Source organism: Mycteria americana, chromosome 1, assembly GCF_035582795.1.
Source record: "Mycteria americana isolate JAX WOST 10 ecotype Jacksonville Zoo and Gardens chromosome 1, USCA_MyAme_1.0, whole genome shotgun sequence".
NCBI classification, from domain to species: domain Eukaryota; kingdom Metazoa; phylum Chordata; class Aves; order Ciconiiformes; family Ciconiidae; genus Mycteria; species Mycteria americana.
The window spans coordinates 71,411,361-71,435,577 of NC_134365.1; the positions used below are offsets into that span (position 1 = coordinate 71,411,361).

Here is a 24,217-nt window from a genome sequence, read left to right on the forward strand (position 1 = left end):
GGTGCCCAAAACTTTCCTGTTAATCTGTTGGACCACAGACATTTTCCAGGGTCCAAAGTGAAATGAAGCAGTGGTAAAATCAAAAGGCCAAATCTTCAGATGAATACACTGATTTTGGTCCATTGCCTTGGACAGAGCAAAGCCAACTGATGCCAGCTGACTTCTGTCCTGAGGATCCTAAATACAGTTACTGAGATATTGATATATTGAGATATTGAGGATCGCATTTTTCTTTCCTGCTGCCCTCCCATCCCTCATTTCTTCGCACGAACTGCAACGGGATTGTAGTGTCTGGTTTTGTATTAGTGCCTGTGGCTGGGACAGGGAAAGTGAACAAATTAGTGTGTGGTAAGGTGCCAGCTTAAAAGGTGCTAGTCAAAATTGTTTGCAGAGGCTACTCGCACTTAACCGTGTGTAAGGGCAGACAGACAAGCAATTACAGTGAGGCAGACAAAATGCTGTGTGTTAACCTCCTGGCACAAGTAGAAGTATCTTCTTTGCGTGCCAGAATTTTGTCTTCTGGAGACCCAAATCCTAAGATCAAGCTTTCACAAATAGTAAAATGTAAACTGATGTTTAATTCTTGTGAAAAGGTGGCGGCTAAAAGCGTATGAAAAGCCCTACAGCAACATGAAGATCGTACTTTTTAAATATGAGGTGTGCCATATGTTTGTTTTGCATATGTTTTTCAATTCATTTCTACAGAACTTTTTTTTCCATGATCACGATCTTTCTGGAAGACACAATAAAATAAATGGAGATCCGCTCTTACAAATTCACGCTCGAGTAGCCTTGCTGCTGTAATAGCCCTGAAGTCTGATTTACTGTGACTTCACAGCTACTTTTCTTCCTGGTATTCTTGAGTTGTGATTCTTCTGTGAATTTACACTCATCTTGAGCCCTCATCTTGAGTCTGCTATAAGTATACGTAAGAGAAGGGATAATCTTAATAAGAACAAGTTACTTCAAAATATCCCTAGATGCATTGTTTTTCTGCAAAAAATATTTCTCTGGGGAATTAACGCATTGTAAAGGTGCACAGAACATGCCTATTAAAAGACTAACCCTTGCTTCTCTTTTAGTTCCTTACCCACCTCGAAACATTTCTGTTCAGATTGTACCAATCAACAGAAACAACTGGGAAGAGCACAGTGGGAATTTTGCAGAAGAATCATTCATGGGACCACAAGAAATCATAAGGAAAGAAAAACTTAGCCTTTTTTCTGACAACCCACCTGACATTCCAGCAGCGAACACATCTGCAGCCTGGCCGGACTACCGCTATAACAGCACTGAGTACGAAACCACGTCGCAGCCGTACTGGTGGTCTAACGAAGCTGAGTCGTCGGAGGGTGAAGAGGAGTTTGTCAATGCAGTTTCCAGTGATTACGAGGCCAATGAAGTCAACGCATCTGGAAAACTCACGCCAGAGCCCCCCTCCTTCCTTCCTGTACAAATGGTGCTGACCTGGTTACCACCAAAGCCACCTACTGCATTTGATGGTTTCCATATCAATATTGAAAGGGAAGGTAAAACAGAGCCTTCTACGCTTTTCAAACCCCTTTTCTGTAATTCCATTGGTGGGTTGCCTCCTCTACAAATTATTAATTACCTAGTACTCTGCTTCAGCAGGCTTTGTTAGATCTGCTGTATTTCTTGAGAAGTTTCTTGCATTGAATATCATTTAGTTCTGGCTGGGCTTCATAAAAGTAAGGGAGGAGGGGTAAATCGTGGTTTGCAATTCTCTTTTGTTAAACAAGATTCATACTATTGTACATATTGCCGCACTGTTTACACTGCAGTTATCGTAAATCCATTCTGGTATTGGAAAAAGGAGAAACAAGCTGATAGAAATTTGAGACGAAGAAGGTACATTCTATCACATAGCTTTGTCTGCCACTGAGAAAGGTTCTCAGGGGGACCTGAACTGGCAGGGCCATACAGAAAAGATGGTCTACATTCAGATTAACAGTTGTCTCAGAGGACAGCTACTGAACGTATTCCTTAGGCCACAAGGAGGTTGTGGTGGAGAATGGGGAGACTTTTCAAGTGATGGAGCCACAAGAAAATAGCCATGTTGCCTAAAGATTTTCTGTTTTAAAATCTATTTTCTCCAAATTAATTTTATTTCCTGACAAGCAGTTTTCATAAGCCTTCCCACACTGAGGGCAAATACTTTTTTTTGCAGAATAAAAAGGCAATAGATAGAAAATTGGAAGCTCCTTTTCTTCCATGCCGGGCTGTTTTTCACTTGCACAGTCATGGCAGCCCTATTTTATCATCCTTGTTACTGAACGAAAATTTGGCCTGGGCTTATTGTTCTTCTACACCTATACTGCAACCTTAGTCATTAATTACTCTTGTGCTGATGGCAAGGAATAGAACTACCCACATAAATCCCGTCCTTTTGGATACCTTTTAATCCCACAGCAGAAACAGTATTAGCATTTCTGATATAAATCATTTTCTCAGTGGCTGGAGCCTTTCAAATTTCAATTAATCTACACTTTTTTTCCCCCTGATTTAGAGAACTCCACGGAATTTTTGACAGTAAGTGAGGACACTCACAAATTTGTTGCTGAACTGAAAGAACCAGGAAAATATAAGTTGTCTGTAACAACTTTTAGCTCCTCTGGCTCTTGTGAAGTTCGGGGAAGTCAATCAGCAAAAACACTTAGCTTTTACATCAGTAAGTATCTCAAGAAATCTGTCTTTTTCTCCCAGACCAATGTAACTTTAATGTACAGAGTTTGACCACTGTGGCAGCTATGGCATCTGCTGCAGGATCAGAAGAGTCCGGTCTTCTGGAATTCCCTGTGCCAGAGAAGGAAATATAGTGCAAATATGTTATATATTATATAGTGCAAATATTATATATATTGTATATAAAGGCCTGGATGGGCCTTCATCGTGCCGTCTTGGCAGAGCTAGGAACTGAAAGCAGGCGAGGTATTTGATAGAGTCATTGCCCAGTGTTCAGAAGTGGCTCACTGAAAAAGGTTACCCTCTTATATCTTTCAAAGAGAGGATTTAATTCCAAGAATTAAATCGGTGGTTATAGAGATTCTTGAAAATATTTAACTTCCTTACTGCTGTAGGCTGTATGCACTGGGTTAGGGATGGAGGGCATCTCGGGCTGAGAGTGTGGGAATTGCGCAATTAAACACTGAACTCTGAAATTACATGGTCTCTGAGAGAACACAGGGCAAATTACAGTAGATGAAATAGTTCAGCCTGCTGAATTCAGGGGAGAAAAAGTAATTTATAATTTCCCTGTAGAATCCCAGGGTTTCTTAACTGAAGATTTTAGTAAAAGGCAAGGTAATAATACACTACTGTGTAAACTAATATCATGACTGACAATTAGATCAGCAAGTGAGACAAGTGCTGGTGAATTCAGATTGCTATCCTTCTGATGGCTGTGGTCACCTTTGTACCTTTTTCTACAAAAGGAAATAGATATAGCCTACAAAATGCCCATACAATGAGAACAGGGGAATACTTGCAGCACTAGATAATTTTACGTGTGGGAGGATAGTGTCTCCCCTGAATCATGAATGCTGCAACAAGACACGGTAGCTAAGGCTGGCAGAAATATTCATATTGAAAGGAAAAGTACTCAAGTACTTAAGTACATTACTAATAAAAATTGTGTCTTTCATAGCTCATAACATTTACGAATAGTAACTATTTGGGCTTAAATTCATCATAATGCTGCAATGTATGTAACTGAATTCCACTGTCACTCCTATGTTTTTAACAACTTTATGGTTGAAAGAAACAGTACTTGGAAAACAAAGAGAAAAGAGGAAACAGCACGAGAGAAAGGGTCTCTGCTGTTGTAATTTCACTGTCTTCTGGTTTCTTTAGGAATAGTTATTAGATAGCTTCATTATATGGAAAGCATTAAAGTGTATATAATTATACAAGTATATCAAATAAATTATGTAGCATTGCTATTAGTACCAAATGTTGTTCCATTTTACGAGGTGTGACTTATTTCCATTAAGCAATCTGCAATACAATGTCCTCCATGAAGTCTGCTAACTGGGGACAGAGACCCGAGAGAAAATGTTAATCCAAATATAGGTGTATGGATTGCTAGATGAAGGATGAACTTGAATCTCATTGGGTATAAAGTATTAAGATGTCACAGGAATGTAACAAATATTTTCATTTTACATGTAACACATGAGAACGTTTGGGTTTTTGGGTTTTGTCTGTTAGTTTTGCAGGCTTTTAGAACCAGATGAGAATTCTTGGCAGTTGTCTTACTTATTCTGTCAAACACAAGATCCTTAGTATTTTAGATAGATTTTATATGTATTTCTGGCAGTATGCCAAATCTGAGATGTGCACAAGTACTCTTAAGGTGAAATTGCTTTTCCATTTCTCTTCATGAGTCTGATCAAGTAGGCTTTTTGTGTGGGGACTACAGCTTTGGGCCGTGACATCAGGTAGCTCAGTTCCCTTAATGCCGATGCTGAAACAATTTCTGAATAGTAAGAGCTACACGTAACATCCACTGGCTCCAGAGACCAATCTAATGATCGAATTCCTCTTTTTACCTGAGTAGGTGTGGGTCTGCTGTCATGAATAAATTTTGCTAATAGCTTCAGCCTTATCTTATCCTTGTAGCACTCGGTCAGTGAATCATCCTGTCAAATTACTGACTTGTATTACACAACATTTTTGTTGCACCCAGATAGCAGTATGGATTGTCAAACCTTATAGGCTGATCTTATACCAAATTCTTGCTCTGGCATTTGTTTTATTTTCTCCATAAACGTAAAGTACCATTAGAATTGCATGGAGAAAGGAATGTCAAGGAGAGAGCTGTCACAAGCATCACTTAAAAGTGACAAGAAAAGCGGATGATTTTCATGAAATCTGAAATTTTGACCAAGTCTAGCTGAAGCTACTTTCCAAATTGTTATTTTATCTACATTTAAACCTGTGTTCTCTACCAAGTGCTTCAAAAAGTCTGATGGAGAATGAGATTCTTCACTGTGGTAACCTCTGTGAACTCGATTTTCACGCTTCAAGGCTGTAGTACACTTGGAGGGTATGTTAGTATGTGGAGAGGCGAAAAATTTTGTGTGCTTATCCTTTAATATTTGTCAGTGATCTGTACATTATTGGCTATCACTGCTTTTAAACATGCCCTTGGAGCAAATCTGATATTGCTGGGTGGTTTCTGGTAAGCAATAGAAAATACTGCAATCTGAATTTTCAAACAGTGATGTTTCTCTCGTCATCTGCTCTGCTACAGGTGAAATAGCACCGGTCACAGGCTGTTTCCCAGGGGCTGCCATCTTTGCTGCCTGAGGGCCGTGGAGATGGACAGCTGTCAGTCCAGCCTCTTTCACTAGTAGGAAAGAATCCCATGACAGAAGGATGTTTTAACATAAGTGCCTCAAATGCATAGAGTGGCTTGCTCACACGTGCTTTTGGGATATGTCCCAGGCCCCACAGGTGAATGGATAGAAGAGCTCACTGAAAAGCCCCAGCAGGTGACCGTGACGGTGCTAAGCTCCACTACTGCCCTGACATCCTGGACAGCATCGCAGGAGAGCAGCGGCAACAGCACCATCGTGTCCGTGGTCTCCCTGACCTGTCAGAAGCAAAAGGAAAGTCAAAGGCTTGAAAAACACTACTGCACTGAGGTAAGGGGCAAAAGCTGGAGCCTTTTCAAATACAGGAAAAAATTGCTAATCATCCTGCTGTTTGGGATCGTCGTGCCCAAGGGCCCTATCAGGCTCAGGGCTGCAGAGCACAGCAGTAGGTGTTCCCTTCTGCAATCTGAAGGCAGACGGCTGATGCAGAATGGAGGGGAGAGCCCAGCATTCAGGAAGGAAAGTGTGCAGTAAACCACAGCGGTGTTAAAATAGTATTTCTGTTGGAGTGACTGTGGCCAATCCTTTGTTCAAGCTTGTGAGTTATGTTGTACCCGTAGAGACATTTTTGTGGCAGTGGACAAAATGCTGCCATATCATAATAACACTTAGGCATATGCTGTAATCCATTTGTATTAAGCAAAGTGCTCACATGCTTGATTATCATCAAATTTGCATAAATTCTTTCTTACATTTCCTACATATGAGTACAGAACCTGACTCTAAACTTTCTGGAAGTTTAGAGGTGATCAGAAGTCAGCTTTTCTTTTTATCCATAAAAAAAGGTGTCACCACTGGGAAGTAAATAATAATCCAGACCGCCTGTGATTTGGATGGACAACAATTCTTTAGGGCTGCCATATGGGACGTGTTTATAATGATCAAGAATCCTGAACCCCAAAATATGGCAGTTTTCTGTTACTTGAAACCCTAGGTGAGTGCAACCCCACGTCAGATCCTGTGGCTATGACGGATCTGTGGCATGTGGCTTCAATTAGAAAGAGGTTTTAGCCCAGATCTCAGTTACCTTACCAAGATGCTGATAAGGCCCTTTTCTGAGCAGTGCCACAGCCTCTGTCTGGCTCCCTAAATGAGTGTGATTTGGGAGTCTGAAAAGGGCCGCAGTGCTGCCTTGCTGCACCCTCAGCTTGGCCATGGGAATGGGAGGAGAACGCTAAAGCGTCCAGTAAATCTTCACCTCCTTCGACTTTGTGATTAGCCCTGCACGTTAATTAATACAGGGAGTCTGCATCCTTTAAAAATGTCTTAAAATGAATCTTTGTCAAGATGTTTTGAGTTTTATTCCAAGAATGGCTGTGAACTTAAACGTTTGGAAGTGTCTTTTCATGACAATTCGAGAATTGTTTTTCAGAGTCAGCTTGTAATCTCATTGAGTTATTTTCCTTCCATTTATTAAAAGTGCAGGCATTTAATCAGGAAGCAAAACAATACAGTAGGTAATTATAAACCAAAGATAGCAAGTATATATGATTAAAGTCAATACTACAGGATTCATCTACAAACTCAAAAACAAGTACCTAAAGCTAATCCGTGAATAAATATCTGTAAAAGTAAATGTATATTTATTGCAAGTAGGTAGAAAAGTCTAAATACAGTTATTTGTTTCTTTTTGTCATGACAGATATTCATACCACCTCTAATCAATTTTTATCAGCTTATTATACCTGGAATTATTAATGGCTGTTGGTTTGAATTCTCCGTGACGAGCTGAAAAGCGCAAAATTCAGTGCAGAGTTCTATCCATTTCTACCATTGTGCCTGATGTAAAAGTGATTTAGCTTTCCAAAGCAGCTGTTAAAGACAAATTCTGTTTCTCACTAAATCTGTGCTGGCACTGATGTATTCACGTGCATTGCAGTAAACCACCAATGCAAAGGTGGCTGTGATACAGACTTTGGAAAGGTTGCAAAGAAAATATTAGTAGGAAATACCAGCCTGCAGGCCTAGAAGGGGTGCATGAAGTCCTTTCCTCAGAGCTGCTCTATGCCTTTGCTGTTAGCTGGCTCTTCAGGAGGTAAGACTTTTCATATTGTACCAGTCCAGGAATCACTTGGTCAGGCATTCTGCCTCCAGCTCTGACCAAAACCTGGTGTGGCACAGCAGAAATTTTAATGGTGATGTTTCAAACTGAAAAGAAGAATCACAAGGTCCCTTAGTCAGGTTTTGTAGTGCTGAGCAGGAGAGGTGAAAGAGAGTAATTCCTCTCTGATTTCACTGTGCAGTCATTTAACACTTGCATTCAGAGACAGCTTTCCCATAATGCTGCCTTCAGCTCACATAGCTGCAGATGAATCAGATGGCAGATTAAAAACCTCAGGCTTTTATTGAAAACACGCCATCTAAATACTCCAGCCTGAATAATATCACCTGAATATGAATAATGTAGCCTGAATATTTCAATAAACTTTGACAGTAGGAGAGAGTGGGTCTGCAGTGCGACAGCTGACCTTACACAGCAAGGCAAGTGTGATTCTCTGAGTCAGGTCATTTGTCAAGTCAGTCCTGACCACTTTCACAGTTTTGCCATTTTGAGCTTAATGAATGGAGTTTTAGCTGCTGATGCCTGTGTCTTCAGAATCATGCCTTTTGTAACTGGACTATTTCCTGTACAGTCTTAATCTTCTTTTAATCAACTAAGTTCCTCATATCTGATGTATTCCCCTCCTATTAGGTGAATTCAAGCAGCAGCCTCATTGAAAATCTTGTTCCTGGTGCCCAGTACCAAGTTGTGGTTTACTTACGGAAAGGACCGTTGGTTGGACCGCCTTCTGATCCTGTCACATTTTCCATTGGTAGCCCCTGCATCTACTGTTTGATACATGTTTTGTTTTGTTTTGCCTTGCTTTGTTTTTAAATATGTGTAGTGTATTCATTAAGCCCTAGAGCCCATGAAGGAGTACAAAATTGTCATGTTGGTTATTTCAAATGTAATGAACACTTATTGAGAATATTTTACTTGCATTGTCTAGCCCATTACTGAGGTAGGGAAAATACTCCTTCAGTGGAAGATAGATATTTCACATTTAAACATTAAGTTATTACCAAACCTAACTAGAGAGCAATTATAGTCAGGATTCACACACAGAGGCCCCTGTGGAAAGAACCGTCTTCACCCTTGGACACCTGAGTATATGTTTGTCTCTAGCAGTGCTCGTGGTCTATGTCATTTAGGGTGGGAGTCACCTCATTTAGGTGTAGCCAGCCTCAGCTGCAGGTGGTCTGTGGCTCACGGAGAGATGTGGGCACTTCCTAGAGGTGATTCATTCCCACTGACTCGTGAAATGTGTGGGACTGCTAAGACATTTGTTGCAAACGTGCTTTATGAAGGATGTAATGTGGCCCAGTCGGAAGGCCACAGTGCTAAGGGTCAGGACAGCTGGCTTATCTCCTATGGTACTACGTGACCTTCACCAACTTCAGTTGTGTATGCCTTGATTTTCTTGAGTTTATCGGTGGATCTTGATGTTCTCTGCTTTGAGATTTGAAAATAAGAACCCTCTGAGACTCAGAGTAGCATTTTCAAGAATGTGGTTTTATGGCCAACAGGCAGAGCTGCTGCCCCCATGCCTATAATTCAGGATTCCACCAGGTTCCTAGTGAGCTCCTAGAGAGTCACTTAGGATAGAATTCGGTATCTTTTAGTTTCAGTATCATTTATTTTTTTAAGGTTACCACTTTAACAAAATGTGTTAAGAAGAGAAAGGGCGAAGAGAAAGAGATTCGGTGCATAAAGTTACGTTTGCAGAGAAATATTTAGCCTGAGCCACCCAGCTTCTCGTTTTGACAAATAGTCTGCCTGAGAGCAGGTGGCTGAAAGCTAGAGATCTTCAGTATTTTTCATTCTGCTTCCTCTCTGTGATGTAGGGAAGAAAGTGAAACAGAAAAAAACAAAGTTAACCTGTTAAGAATTGAATCCTTAAATGAAAGCAGATATGTGGGCTAGTGAATATGGTGAGAGCCTTTTCATTCTAGGCAATCTTGTTATATATTTTCATAAATTGGGTCTGAATAAAAATTTGAAAAGAGTGTATGGTATATTTCAGTACAGGAAAAAATAATAAGTAAAAAATTATATATACTGTATTATTAAAATCTCTATCATTCGACAATTTTTACAAATGCTTTTGATTTTCTTTCTCACTGTAGTTACTTCAGAAAGCTGCAAAATTCTATTTTCACTTGAGAAAGTAAAATCATATATTCCCAAAGTAAATAAGTTCCTTCATTATCTCCACTTTCATGTGGCCTCACAACCATAGAAGGTTCTTACTAAACTCAAAACGGCAATCAGTTTCTAAACAAAACATCTCATAGGTTTCTTATTATAAAGGGGATGTTTTTATGGAGTAAAACAACAGCTGTATGAGTTTTCATTTCATAACAGGATATTGAATTTGATATTAAAATAGTAGAACTGCAAAACAAACTGTTCTTTCAAATTATCAGTGGTGGTAATGATGAATGAAACTGAAATAAGAGAAAATACACTTTAAAAAGTATTCAGTTCTCCCCTTGGTTATCCTAAGCCTCACTTTCACTGGGTGAGTATTAACACTGTAGAGAAAGCAAAGAAAAGATGGGTAAATGATTTATGAAGGGAAAGGCAATCATGTGCTAACATGGGCTGAAGTAATCTGGGTGCTGGTCTTGGCTCTGACCCGGCGTGCAATAGCTGGGGCTCTGCAACCCTTGCAAATGTTAGCAAAGTACTTATTTAAGTAGCCTCAGTTAAGTCATGAAGAATAATTGCTTTCCAGACAAGTAAGGGTTGCAGAAGTTGACCCTTATGTGACATTTTTCAAATCACTTGACTTCTCTTTCTCAGTGTCATCATCTGTGAGGCAAGAATAGCAATACATGACAGCACCTTTAGGTTCCCCAGGGAAGGAGGGTGAGACATAAAAACTGTTCTTTCTCGTAGTCTTCATCTTCCAAAGTGTTATGGCTTTTGATGCTTTTGTTTTTGAGCAACTTGAAATATCTCCTAAACATCCTGATTTTTCAAAGTAGAATGGAACCCTCCATTTATGAGAAATCAAGCCTTGTACTTTATCTCAAGCTAAGCAACCAACACCAAGTAGCCTGTGGTCATTTCTGAGAAAGTAGATATAACAAACTGGAGAACAAGTGCTGAAAAAATGGTATTCGGCTGCGTGTGACAAGGAAGCTCTTGGGAATTAAAGTCAGGAACAAACCAGAAATAGGTAGAACTTGGTTAAGGAAAGGTATCGTTTTAAAATAAAGTGTAACTGATAACACACACATTACTAACCACAATTTCTGGTTTATAGTGCCCACTGGAATAAAGGATCTGACGCTTTACCCTTTGGGACCCACTGCTGTGGTTTTGAGCTGGAACAGACCTTTCCTTGGGGTGTTCAGGAAATATGTTGTAGAAATGTTTTACTTCAACCCATCAACGATGACTTCTGAGTGGACAACCTACTATGAAATAGCAGCAACCGTCTCCTTAACTGCCTCTGTGGTAAAGTGACCGTTACTGACTTTCCCATGCCTGTGTGGCCCTGGCACCGTGTGACATTTCTTTGCCCAGCCTTTCCCCCATGAATATGTATATATGCCTTTAAGCCTGGCACATTTTTCCAGGCAAAGCAGAGAAAATGGTCAGGATGCTAGTGGCATTTTCTGTTCTAAAGTAAGGGAATGCCAGCTGAACCATGCTAAATTTTAAACAGAGCGATGAGATAGGAGATGAGCCTCTTCTTTGTTCACAAATGGGCATGTTCAGCAAGTCCAGAGGCAGCTTCAGTTTGTGGGTCAGTTTGTCAGTCAAGGCTTTAAAAATTCCATCATCTCCTTGGGGAGAGTAGTCCAAAGCCTTATCTACATAATTAATATTGCTAATATGGATTTGGGGCTTGCGGGCTAGTCTTGCAGTGTGCCATCTGGAAGGCTTAGCTGCAGAGACACTCTTGTGAAAATAGCCTTCATGTTTCTGAAGCTACAAAGACTTATGCCAGGATTTCAACTAGGTGGAGACTGCTCTCTAGAAGAACACACATACACATGTATGCACACGCATCTTTGCAGTAATAAAGTGAAATTTTCCTCTTCCTTTCCATTATTTCTTGGAGAAGGTGAACAGATTTTATTCAGGCTTCATTGTAGCGCAAGACAGCAAGCAATTTTAGCTGAAAGTAGTTGTTCAGAAAGTTATGAGTATGCAAAAAGGATAGCAATAACTTTTGCTGCTTGTGAGAGCCACAGTGATTTACCGTAATTGATTTGCATAATACCATTTGTGGAGTCATTTTGGCTACAGCAGCTTAACTGTAATTGGGTACGTGACTGTAAATCTAGCACATAAATCTCCAGGGAAATTAAAAACAAAAATAACTTACCAAATGAGTAATTAATATCTTGTAATCATGACTCAGCACAATTAGATTAATACCTGAGTGATCCGAGTCCTCTTAGAAGTAATGCCATCTTCCAGAGTTAATGTGGTTCATTAGAAAATGAGATGATATTTTCCCTTACTGTTGCAAATCCTGTTCAAGGAAGCCAAGCTGGAATTCCTTTGTCTGAATTTCAGTCTGAAATGTGACAGTATTGTATCGCAGCTAAAGTGAGCATTCCTTAAAGAGTAATTTTAAAGAGTAAGTCTGAATTAGAAAAAGAGTGGCTCCCTCTTCTTCTGTTATGGCATTTAACATACAGGTAAGTTTTGGTGAACTCTTGTTTGGGTTCTCTATCAGTGCTCCAGAATCCCACTATGTCCCACAAATTTCCCTATGATCTACTGACATCTCTGAGTGGTGTATTCTGGAGCAACAGCATCAAGCCCAGTGAGAAGGCAGGGGAATCAAAAATCAAGCTATCTGACAGCTTAGATCAAAAATTATTTCCTGAAGGTTATCACTTGATGAGAACCTTTGGAACTGAATTTGCCCCTTCACTCTGTTTACTTGCTTTGTTCACTTTGTGCTCTGCATCTTATTTTAAAATTGTCAAAGCAATGTTGGTATTTTCAATATTACACCAGGGGCATGTCAGAAGTCCAAGCATCTTCAAGGTTTTGGTGTTAATCGGATACCATTTCTTCTAAAAAGCATAAGGAGAATAGTCCACAAACCCTATATTTGGATTGCCTTATAATATCTGGGAAAAAAAGGCCACTGCAAACAGCACAGATCTGTAAAAATAGCAATTTCTAATTTGTTGAAAATTTTCATTATTTCCAGTTTGCTTTTATTTTGAATTTTAAAAATACCATTAGGCTTTTCATTTCAACATAAAATTAAATATTTGAAGTGTTTTGTGCTGTCAATGGAAGTATTTGAATTTTAAGTTAAATATTGAATATGATAATACAAAATATATTGCATTTTGTACTTCGTTTATATCTCATTTGCATTTATATATATAATTTATGTCTCATAAGTCATTTATGTTTCATTCATATTTCATTTATAATAAATGATAATACAAAGTGAAATACACTTTGAAGACTGGAAAAAATAAGTCATTTGCAGTGACAGTATCTGTATCAAAAACATTGTTTCTAATTTATCCTCAAACCCTATTTAATCGAAATAGAAAAGCCTACATTTTTCCCGTTAAATAATCTGCCTTCATCAAATCAGAATTTTGTGCTGGAAGATCGCTCCGCAGGAATCGTTCTCACTGCCCTGGAAATCAATGCGAGGTTCCCGTGGCGGGCAGGGCCTGGGGCCACGTGCCTGTGGCTAAGGGCAGAGCCACCACAACCGTGTTTGCTCTCACTGCACAGATTTTTGAATAACTTGAAATCCCAAAGTACAGAGGTTTCCACTGGAGTACGGAGTGGGAGCTCAGTAAAATGGGCCCCTGGGTGGGCACTAGATTTATAAATATTGTCGTGCTTTGTAAGTCATGCCGGTGACTTTTCTCCTGAGCTGCAGTTTCTCTTTTGTCACTTTACAGAGAATAGCTAACCTGCTGCCCGCTTGGTATTACAATTTCCGGGTCACCATGGTGACTTGGGGGGACCCAGAGCTGAGCTGCTGTGACAGCTCCACCATCAGCTTCATAACAGGTGAGCAGCTGCCTGAAAAGACCGTGGGATTGCTCCCGGGAGCAGGAGGACTGAGAAAGTCCGACTTAGGTGTTGCGTTTCACCTGCACATACTTGCAAGTTAGGATATTTAACAGCTAAGTGGGGGTTTTTTATTATTATTATTTTTATTTTTATTTTTTTAATTTTTTTTTTTTTTTAAGGAAAGCTCTGAGGACTGCTTTAAATGAATATATGTAATTCTCCTATGCAAAGCACAGTGTTTGATTACTCTATTCCAGTCCTCTCCATCAGCTGAATGCATGGTTTCAGTGAGGGCCAGTGATCCTGCTTGTCTTTTACGACATTGCATGTTTTAAACATTGAGGAGTTAATGGGTAAATAAGTAATCTGAATTCTTAGGTTTGATAATATTATGAAACATTTTTCCGTATATTTTCAATGTTTCCAAGTGTTTTTTCGTCCTTTTTCCCCCTCCCAGTAATCCACAGGTCAGACTGTGACCGTACCTTAGCTAACATGGAGTAGAGTTATGCACTCTTAGGCAGACCGAGGCAGCTGGTATGTTCGATAGCACGTTATTCTTGTCCTCTATCTTTTCCTTTTCTGCTGGGTGTTTTTTCCTTGCTCACAGTAAGGAGAAAAGGGTGCTCCTGTGATCAAGGCATTGTACCCCTGCTGGGTAGATTGGCACTGGGAAACTGTGTGGTGCTAACAAGTCAATCGTAATCCAGATTCTCAGCTGCAATAAATTGATATAACCACATGGATCACGCTCTACCAGTTGGGACCGGCCTTGCATTTAACACACTCCGTCGTCTCTTGTCAGATACTTTGGGTTTGAATCTTCAATGTATCAAATAGATTAGCTGTAGAGGGAACAGCATACAAGAGGTCCTGTTAGTGCCTTGCCACATGTTCCTAGCATCCAGGCTGGTTAAGTCAAATTTCCCTATTGAATCATTTTGTTTTTATGCGCTGCTGTTTAGTTCACCTTGCAGAAGGTGACTGAAAGCAGTAAATAATTCAGATGAACCGTGAGAGGAAATAAAGTATGACTCACTCTTCTTTTCTAGATGCAGAAATTAAATTACGAGGAAAATCAGCCTACAAGGTCCCAGGCACTCCCTCCAAAACAGATACTAGCCTACTCCCAGATTTTCTTTTTGAGGAGAGGCTAAAAGGATTTATCTGAGGAAGGAACTGAGTAAGACCCATTTGCAATGATGATTAATGTAGTGCCTGTGCTCGACAGTACCACGGCAGAAAAATTATTAGTGGGTTAAGTCCTAGCTCCACTGAAGTCAGCAGAAACTCTCCCGTCCTGAGATATCTGATCCCAAGCTACACTGCCGATAAATTCTGGTGCTTCTCCAGTGTATCAGAAACTCATAGCACCCACAGGGGCCCCGTGAAGGGTCTCCAAGGATATTCATTGTCCTTTGGCATCAATCAGCTTTTCTGTAGCACTATAAGGAAGCAATTTTCCAGCTGGTTGGTTGCCATATGAGGGGAGAAATGTCTTTTCCAACTGATTTGGGTACCAGGTTCAGCCTTTTAGAACGGAAATGTTCCAGTGGGGCCCTCACACTTCAGTACTGTGTCTCCAGAAACGCAGCAGAAATTAGGGAGATTAAGGTTGTTCTAAAATATAAGCTGTCATCAGGATCAGTCTGGATCTCTGTATGGGGAAAGTAAAGACTGTTATTGCTATTAGATGAAAAATAGATCAACTCCTTAACTAGCAGATGTAGACAAAAATGAGAAATGGATGAATCTCTTAGATAATGTCATCCATTTATGATTGGCAAAACCTCTCTTCAAAAAGGTCGTCTGGTCTTAAGTGAAAATCTCCAGAAAAAATCCAACTGGAAAGTTGTACCAATGCTTAATTCCTCTTATTATCAAAGGTTTATCCTTTGCTTCTGATCTGAATTTTTCTAGTTTTAATATCCAGTCCATAATTCTTGTTACACTTTTCTCTTATTGATTGAAGAGACACAAAGCTTTTTTTCCCTCTCTATACAAAATTTCGTTTCACTCTTTTCTGTTGATAAATTGCTTCCATTGAACTCTTCGTGTGCTCTCACAGTAAGGCATTTTTTCATGTCACTTTTTTCTCCCACTCTGGCTCTCTAATTTTTACTGTTTTTACCAAAGTACGTGAAAACTGAAAGTGTAATACCAGCCCGCTGAATACTCCTACAGAGGCAAAATCAACTCCCTATTCAGTGCTCTCCTGTTTGTGCATCTAGATGATTGCATTTGCTATGGCATCACACTGGAGGTCTGTGTTGATTTGCTTCTATTCTGTGGCTTCTGACTCCTTCCTAGGGTAGCTGCTTTCCACAATTTATCATCTGGGAAGTGTTGTCTGCATGCCTTTTTCCTAAAGACTCAACTTTGCACCTGGCACTTTGAAATACATTTTGTTTGAACAGGCCCAGTGCAGGGGCCAATAATTCAAATCACAGCCCTGTCCAAATCCTCTACTCCTCTGCCGGTTGCCACGTTACTTGCATGGTCCATCAGTGGTGCTTTTACTTTCAGAGTATGGATGAAAATGTTGAATAGTGGTGAGCCAGATCACAGCATTTTAAGGGAAGAGTCCTAACAAAGAAATCTGATTTGATCAAATTACGAGCGCTTATCAATAGATGGTCACCACTGATTGTGAGCATTAAATACACTCCTGTCCTCTGATTGCCTTATTACTTGAAATCTCTTCAGCTTTGTCCAGGGACTGCTGTCAGGCTAACTTGTGAGAAAGTGGCATGCCAATTTTTCATGTCTGCAGGTTTGAAATGTTTGTCCCCAGTAGGTGCTGCCTTTTCACTCTTTCAGGTTACCAGGGGACTGCAGAGTTCTTTATCACCCTCAGCCTCTTTCTTTCCGGAGAAGGAACAGATGGTTTTATGGAGCACTTGGTCCCTTTCTGCATCATTCTGAACAGTGCTACCTCCCTTGCACAGGTTGCCAGGGCTTAAACAAAAAACAAACAAAAAACCGAACCCAAACCCCTAAATTTTAAAATACTAAATAGAAGGTTTTGTAGTCTTCTTGACAGTATACCATCTGTCGGTTCTTCTGTGTATAACTAGAAAGCTAACCTCTGCAGCTGGAACCTAAGTTTGATTTTTTAAAACAAAGCAGAAGGATTATCTAGCAGTTTGGGACCACACCTTGCAGCAAGCTCAGGGCAGACAAACCATTTCCCTAACGCAGGATCCCACTGCTCTTGTGGAGTCTATAGCTGGGCTGGGGCTTTACTGAACTGCAGTACCTGGAATGAAAAGGATATTAGAAGAGACTAGATGATATATATAGCTCTCCCCCATGACAACTGGTCAGATGTCCCCAGGAGAATGGGGGAGATTTGGGGGGACCCCAGAGGCTTATCAGAAACAGCATTTGTTCTCTTGGGCTCCTGCAGCAACAGTTGCATGCTGTTGTTTTAACGCAGGGAGAGATTGTGGCACCACAAGTGTTGCTGTGGTGACTAATGAGTTTTTAATGCCACCTGCTGTAAACAGCTGGATTTAAGCAAGGGCAATCATAAGCAAGGGCACTTTAGACCACCACCATTTTGCAATGAGAATGCTTTTAGCTTCGGAGAAGCGAAAAGAGTAAGACAGGCAGGCTGTCGGTGTTGGTGAGTACCACCACGTCTGTCCTTGTTGTGAAGCTGCTGTCTGTTGGTCCCCTGGATGCTCTCAGCTCTCACTTTGGGCCGGGTCAGCAATGGGATGTAACTTCCTACAGCATCTCTGTGCCACTCAGCTCCCAGTGGAACATGATGCTAGGGGAGTCGATCATGCAAGCCCTGGCCCTTAGTCTCATTTCGCACATCCTGGATGTTCATTGCCAGATACCTAAAGCAAACAGCTGTGTGAACGTTAAGAGGGAAAGCATGTCATCAATATTTAGGTATAGGAGGAAATTAGTAGTGTATAAGATTCATGCCAGTCGTGACCTTAAGTTGTAAGGAATCCTTGTGTAGTGATGGACTGGGGACTCTAGAAATTAAAAGAAGCATTACTTTAAAGATTTTATACTACATAAGGTTACTTCCTCTCAACAGCATAAAAGGGCACTTTCAAGATTAATTTGAGAGAATAGTCTTACTAAAGGTTTCTAAATGGCTCTAAATTGTCCATGCATTGTATTTGCTGCCTTCCTCAGCGATTACTTCAGTAAATCTGTTCTCTAACGAATGTCTTGATGCAAAAGTCATAGAAGTCTTCGTGAAAGCAGCAGTGACATCTTGTGGCCCCTTCAAACAGACCCAAGCTCCGAGTCCGTCCTGCGTTTCGTCTCGGCTGCTGGCACCCGCAGCTGTGCTGGCATCCAGGGCTCTGCGAGGGAGCGTGGTGGGAAGGGCCCTTGGTTTTAGAACGGAAATGTTCCAGTGGGACCCTCACACTTCAGTACTGTGTCTGCAGAAACCTGCAGCAGAAATTAGGGAGATTAAGGTTGTTCTGAAATATAAGCTGTCATCAGGATCAGTCTGCATCTCCGTATGGGGAAAGTAAAGACTGTTTTACCAGGTTTGACTGGTTTACCAGGCAGCCGCATCTGAGCTGCCTTTGAACAAACACACTGGACTCCACGGGGCTTGTGCAGAAGAAGATCAGTCAGTCCGTATCATTTTCCCTACGGTGCTCCTAAAGGATCTGCCAAGCACACAGATTCGTACACTTCCCTGCTTTATCCAGGTTATGCCATTGATACTACTTTGAGAGGAGGTTAAGATCTTTACTGATAGCTGACTTTCACTTTTGGGTCTCCACTCAGTTTTAACTTAAATCCTAACTGGGGACCTGCACCTACAAATTAGGCAATCAAGGTGAGCTGATCAGCTATACTCCCTCTGCAATTAATAGAGAGGCACCTCCAGGAGGTAATTCTCTTATCTTACATACCTTTTTTAGGAGGAGAAGAGTTGCTCTGGAGGTTGCTATCTTTCTTCTTGGGCTGCACAGGGAGCCAAGGGCTTGCTGGCAGCTCCAGCGCAAGACAAGCCATCGAACAGGCTGACGGGGCTGTGGCGAGGCAGTCTGAGCTGCGCAGCGCAGGGGACGGCGCCGGGCGGGAGCTGGGTGTGTGGAGGAAGAGGAGGGACAACAGCTACTTCACCTAATAATGTAGCTACCGTATGCCTGTAGACTAGACACTTGGTGTTTAGATGGCTGTCAGCTGATGGCTGCTTTCTGTGGTGGTGGGAATTTCACCCTGGGAGCAAAGGTGGCCATAACTTTTCATGCAAAAAGATTTTCTTTGGAAAACTGCGGGTTTTGGGCTTTTCCTCCTAGGAAGATGCAAGTTTAGTGAAGAGAAGATATTTTTTCCTATGGAAAAGCTATTCAGTGTGACAATTCTTATTTATTTCTCACTAATTGTCCTTTCTTTTCAGTGCTATAACACAGTGAAGCAATATCTGAGGCTTTTAACTTGACTTTGAATTCTATTTGTAAATGTTGACTCAAAAAACGGTTTATATCAGCCAGCAGCTTCATGCTTTTTTCTTTTAAACTGAAAGATTGCAAACAAAGGTATATTTTTGTTCTGAATATCCCCCAGGTTAAATGCCATTTTTCATTTCTTTCAGCTAGCACTCAGGTGCGGATGCTTTTACTAATATGTTTCTGCTATATTTATGATACTGTCTTCCCAACAGTATCCTTTGGCAGAAGTTTATTACTGGACTTAGTAATTAACTGTGTTAGACCCTGTCTGTAATACATTTGCCTTCTTCCTTCAGCACCAGTGGCACCTGAGATTACCTCCATAGAATATTACAACCATCTTTTGTACGTCACCTGGACCTATGGAGGAGATGGTACTGACCTTTCTCATTCCAGGATGCTGCATTGGATGGTGATTGCAGAAGGAAAGAAAAAAATCAAGAAGAGTGTAAGTATGAGTGGGGAAGGTGTCGCTCATTTCTCTGTGTTTTTTTTGCTGAGTTGATAACTTTGTATTACAAAGTTTAAGCAAGTTGATTAAGATTGGTAGAAGCCTGATCAGTTGAAGTTATTTCACAGTGTTAGCTCACACTTCCAAAGACTCAAGCTCTCAAAACAGCCAGTGGACAGAATGGTTCTATGGTGATCCAGCACAAGTGTTGATAATTTAGGTGAGAATTTAAAAATAGCTTATTAAACTTCTAAGCTGCAGACAGTGAAACATAAAGAGTATTTTTGAGTGATCATATATGGTCCTTTCAATTTCTATTTAATAATAACCAGACTACACTACTAGCTGAGATTTTTTTAGTTCATTCAAGCCAGGTACTATCACTTCCCATTTTCTGACTTTATCAAACAGACATCCTTATAAATTATGTGGTTTTCATTTACTGTTTAAATACAAGTTCCACTAACTGATAGGATGAGGATTTCACCCAGAATGTATGCACTTCTTAGAAAACTTGCCAGATGTTAAGATGTGTTCTTGGCACATCCTCTTGAACTCTTCAAGCGTATTTAAAAATCACTTAGAAAAAGAAATCTAGGTTTTCCAGCTATGGATTAAAGTCATGCTGCTGCAGGGTACTGAGACGCATGTTTAACCTGAAGCAAAAAAGCAGCCCCTGGACATAGAGTGAGAAGTGTTTGAAATGGTGGTGGAGCACTGCAGCGCAGGAATGTATGCAACCAGCAATGTAGCTTCATACAGCCTGTGGCCTGTGACTGTCTTGTACACCACTATTGATCTTTTAATTGTTGGCAGGGAGAAAGTGTCTGGTCTTTTTCAAGGGAAAGGTTTCCCTTCTACAGCTGAAGACTCAGCAGATGCTGAATTGGAAGTGGATTTTCAGCGTAAGCGCAAATTCATCAGCAATTTTTATTTGGATTTATATGGAACACCCTAGTTTTCGTTGGATTCATAGCAGCTGCCAGAGTGCACCCATCTGGAGCTTGTTGCAGCATGAATCTAATTACATGATTAGTAGAACTGTTCAAAAACATGTTTCTGAAGAGCAGGAACTTCCAATATTTGTATCTTTGTTTCAAACAAGGAAGAAAATTCTACGTCCTCCCCCCCTCCCCCAAATAAAGTATTCTAACGGTTGAATTTTAAAAAAACTGTGCTGTGATATCCCTCCCTTCCTTCCAAAAGTCATATCCTCTGTAAGGTTATTATTCTTCCAGGAAAAAATCTGACTTGTGTGCTACCGCTTCTGGTAAAAAATATTTGAATAAGAAATTCTTAGATTGAATAAATATAAAATACAGTAAACTTTTAATATGAAATTAAATGAAAATGAATACTGAATATTAGATTAAACAACAGATTAAAAATAGAGGGTATCTGCAAATAAAACTTCAAAGATGTCTTTAAGAGTGTTTCTCTTTATTTTCAGAACAAGAGAACCCAGCAAGCATTCTTTAAGAAATTCCTGCAACAACCTGTTTATAGCTAACTTTTATGGTACTGCTCATATTTGTAAATATGGGTGCATGCTTGCAGGGTGTACCTGTTCTCCTAAGCTCTGTTAGTCACTTTCAGAAATTGTTTCCCTTAAAAATCATACTATATTTTACTCTCTTTATCTGATTTACTAAGATTGTTATTATGGTGGTTTTTCTTGTAGAATTATTAAAATAAACAGGTAAAATAATCAAGTAATGATGACTTTTTCTTCCTGGTATTTGAATACTTCCCAAGACTCTGAAGAAGTTGGTCAGTTTTTAGACAAGTGACCAAAATAATGTGCATAGTCCTGTTAGTCTTTATTCAGAACTGTCTATCTCTCTTGGAACGGAAAGCTTCAGCCTGAAAATTAAGTGACTATGAAAACCAGCATGAGATTCCTGAATGTGCCCTTTGTAGATAGTCTACAAGTGCTCTGAAAACAGTCTGTTGCAGTATCTGAGTTCTGCATCCTTCTCCATGACCCTGGAGAAATGGGGAGCTTACTCACCCCTAAAATATTACGAAGAAGTTATTCACAATCTTTTGAAGCTCAGCTCAGTTTTGGATCATATCTGGTTTCAAACTTGCAGATGACTGAGGTCAGGCCCTGAGATCTCTTGCCAAGTCAACAGGTCTCCAGGTAGGTGTTAGACTTGCCCAGCTGGATTTAATTTGCAGGTTCTTAGGATATATAAAGGCTTGCCTATATGTGTCTTGTGTACTCTTCTTAGAGATATCTGATTTGATTTAAATTCCTCTAACATTGCAATGGACTCAAATCCATGGTTTGGTTAGCATTTTGCACAACTCGAAAAATCTAGACGCAAGAGTACTCTCGTTGGTATGAGGGAGATTTTCTTTCTTCCTTAAATTTTCACTGGTCATATAGAAAATATGGCCTAAGATTGTCTTCTCTCTGCATTGTGATATTCTGCCAAGCATTATGGCTTTCCACAGCTGGTGTCAGTGGTAACTGATTCATGTAACAAGCTTAGAGTACGCAGAAGACATCTGCTGTGATGCACAGAACTTTCTTTGTAGTATGTTAAGTAACCAGATTAATTTTACAAGAAGGTTATCTGGTTTGGGTCATATTTAACAGTTGGTGTCTATAATTATTGTAGGTAACACGCAATGTGATGACTGCAGTGTTGAGCTTGCCTCCAGGGGACATATACAACCTTTCAGTGACTGCTTGTACTGAAAGAGGCAGCAATACATCCCTGCCCCAGCTTGTCAAATTGGGTAAGAAATACTTGTTTGTATACTATAAACTCACTCCTTCTCTCATTTGACTGTAAAAATACCTGTGTCAGCAGATTCAGCATTTTCCTCCTTTTCAGTGTCATGTACCTGTGACTGCATTTCTTTTGCAAAGCTGTAGTTTTCACCTCACCTTGCTGTGAAGATTGTCTCATTCCCGTATGTGAAGCTACTCTCCTAAAATAGTATTACTCGAGAGGAGCAAGAGTGGCAGAATCTGACTGTAAGTGGAAATAGGAGAGTGGAAATCGCTGAATGCCTTGCTGGGAGAACAACTCTGCTTCATATTTGCTTCACTAAGGTCTTGAACACAGGCAGGTTTTGGGAACAGCAAGTCAGGCTTCACAGCTGAACTTTTCAATAGAAAGCAGAACCTTCCTTGGTTTTGATGAGCCAGTTTCTGGGTCTGTACTCTGCCACCTGGTCTGGTTTCCTATCTCCTCTCCTCTCTCCCTGGACATCTCCGTAGTCTTCCAACATCAAAAAGGTACCCTTAAATACAAATCAATGACAGTACTCTTTACAAAAACAATCAGATTCATGGCTGTGGAACCCAGCATCATTCTAAGAGAAATATGTGTAATCTACTCAAAGAAACAAAAAAAGACTTAAGAATTTCATCCTTTTGGTAGGACTTTAAAATATAATTTTCTGCCTAACATCCTCCTTTACCTGTGAGGAAGGCATTAACTCCACTGTGAAGGTGGGTAAAAAAGAGTTAGTAATTTCAAACTGGGTTATCTTCTCTACACGCATAATAAACCTTTCCTGAATGACAGTGAAAGAAGTGAATTTAAAGGACTCCATAACTTCTAATCGAATTAGAGGTCTTGAAGCAATCATTGTCTATTCATCTTTCTCAATAGCTCTTACTCAAATCTCTTAAACAGTGCTGGGGCAAGCAGTACAGCCTTAAGAATCTGAAGTTCTTCCAGGTCTTTTCACCAAAGGGAATATTTGAAAGATGTAGACAAATTCCATGGATTTTCCTCTTCCCTATGCAAGGCCTGTCCACTGTTTTCCCCATGCCTTGTGTCTGTGCACAGAGTTACATGCGTGTATCTCTTCCTTCCCAGGACTGAGTGGGTAGATGTGTGAGGGTGAGTATATCCCTCCCACTACCATTGTCCAAATATTTTAGGGGGGTATTTAAAAATATCAGCTAGCTTTATCTTTCGGACAGTCCACAAGTGCCATGTATTATTCATGCTGTACACCCTGCAGCCTGGTTGTATCTTCCTGTTCTTTGCTTATGGACAGGCAGGCTCTTATTGAACTGGTATAGTTATTTTGCTCTTGCTCTTTCATTCCCAACAAAGAGAAGGTGGGATGAATTCCGTTTTGATAAATCCCTTCTAGACTTCTGGGTGCGGGGTTTTTGTTGGTTTGGTTTTTTGTTTTTGTTTTTTCTTTATGCTGTTTGCACTTTGAATAGACAATAGTAAGGGTATTTTACCAGAGGTTTTCCTTCTCTCTGTTTCTGAGGGAGCAATAGGAGTTGTAATTAGCAGTAGTGGGAACTGACTCTAAGTGATAGACGACTCAGCACTTGGCAGTCTCTTAAGCATTCATGCCAAATGTTCTTCCCTCCATGATGTTTGCTTCATCCTGGCAAGTTTCCACTTGCAGAAAAATCAAGCCATTTGCTGGAGGCAAAGGAGGATTTTCTTGGGATGATGCCCAAATGCAAAACTCGTATTTTAATCAAGGCCATTTTTTACCTGGAGTGAGGGATGGAATGTGTTTCTGAATCCACGAGCAGATATATGGGTGTAATTAAGGGAGAGGGATGCTTTCCTATGTAGTTCTGGGACAACATGTGCACTGCAATCCCCGTGACACAGAAGAAGCCACGTGAATGTGCCTCAGTCCCTACCCTGCTCTCCTCAATGCTCTCCCTAATGCCAATATAATCTTGGCAGCCTCCAACCTTAGAACACTGATCTGATTGTCTGAGCATCAGATACGTCTCCAAAATGTCTATAACCACTTGAGCAAGTCTTTTGTGCCAAGTTTTTTGTGGTGGATCTTACATGTCACGTCCAGGCTCCCATGACAGCATCTCACAGAAGGAGAATAACAAATTATTTGTGAAGGGAAA

General features: G+C 40.4%; 1 protein-coding gene across 1 annotated transcript in view; it reads left to right on the forward strand.

Moving 5' to 3' along the window:
* The window catches only part of PTPRO (protein tyrosine phosphatase receptor type O), a 154,100-nt gene that overhangs the window by 99,111 nt on the left and 30,772 nt on the right, over nucleotides 1-24,217 (forward strand). The window contains 8 exon segments of the mRNA XM_075491720.1: nucleotides 1,083-1,529; nucleotides 2,528-2,689; nucleotides 5,467-5,666; nucleotides 8,089-8,209; nucleotides 10,709-10,902; nucleotides 13,344-13,455; nucleotides 19,196-19,347; nucleotides 21,978-22,098. Coding sequence (XP_075347835.1) covers nucleotides 1,083-1,529; nucleotides 2,528-2,689; nucleotides 5,467-5,666; nucleotides 8,089-8,209; nucleotides 10,709-10,902; nucleotides 13,344-13,455; nucleotides 19,196-19,347; nucleotides 21,978-22,098 — 1,509 coding nt within the window.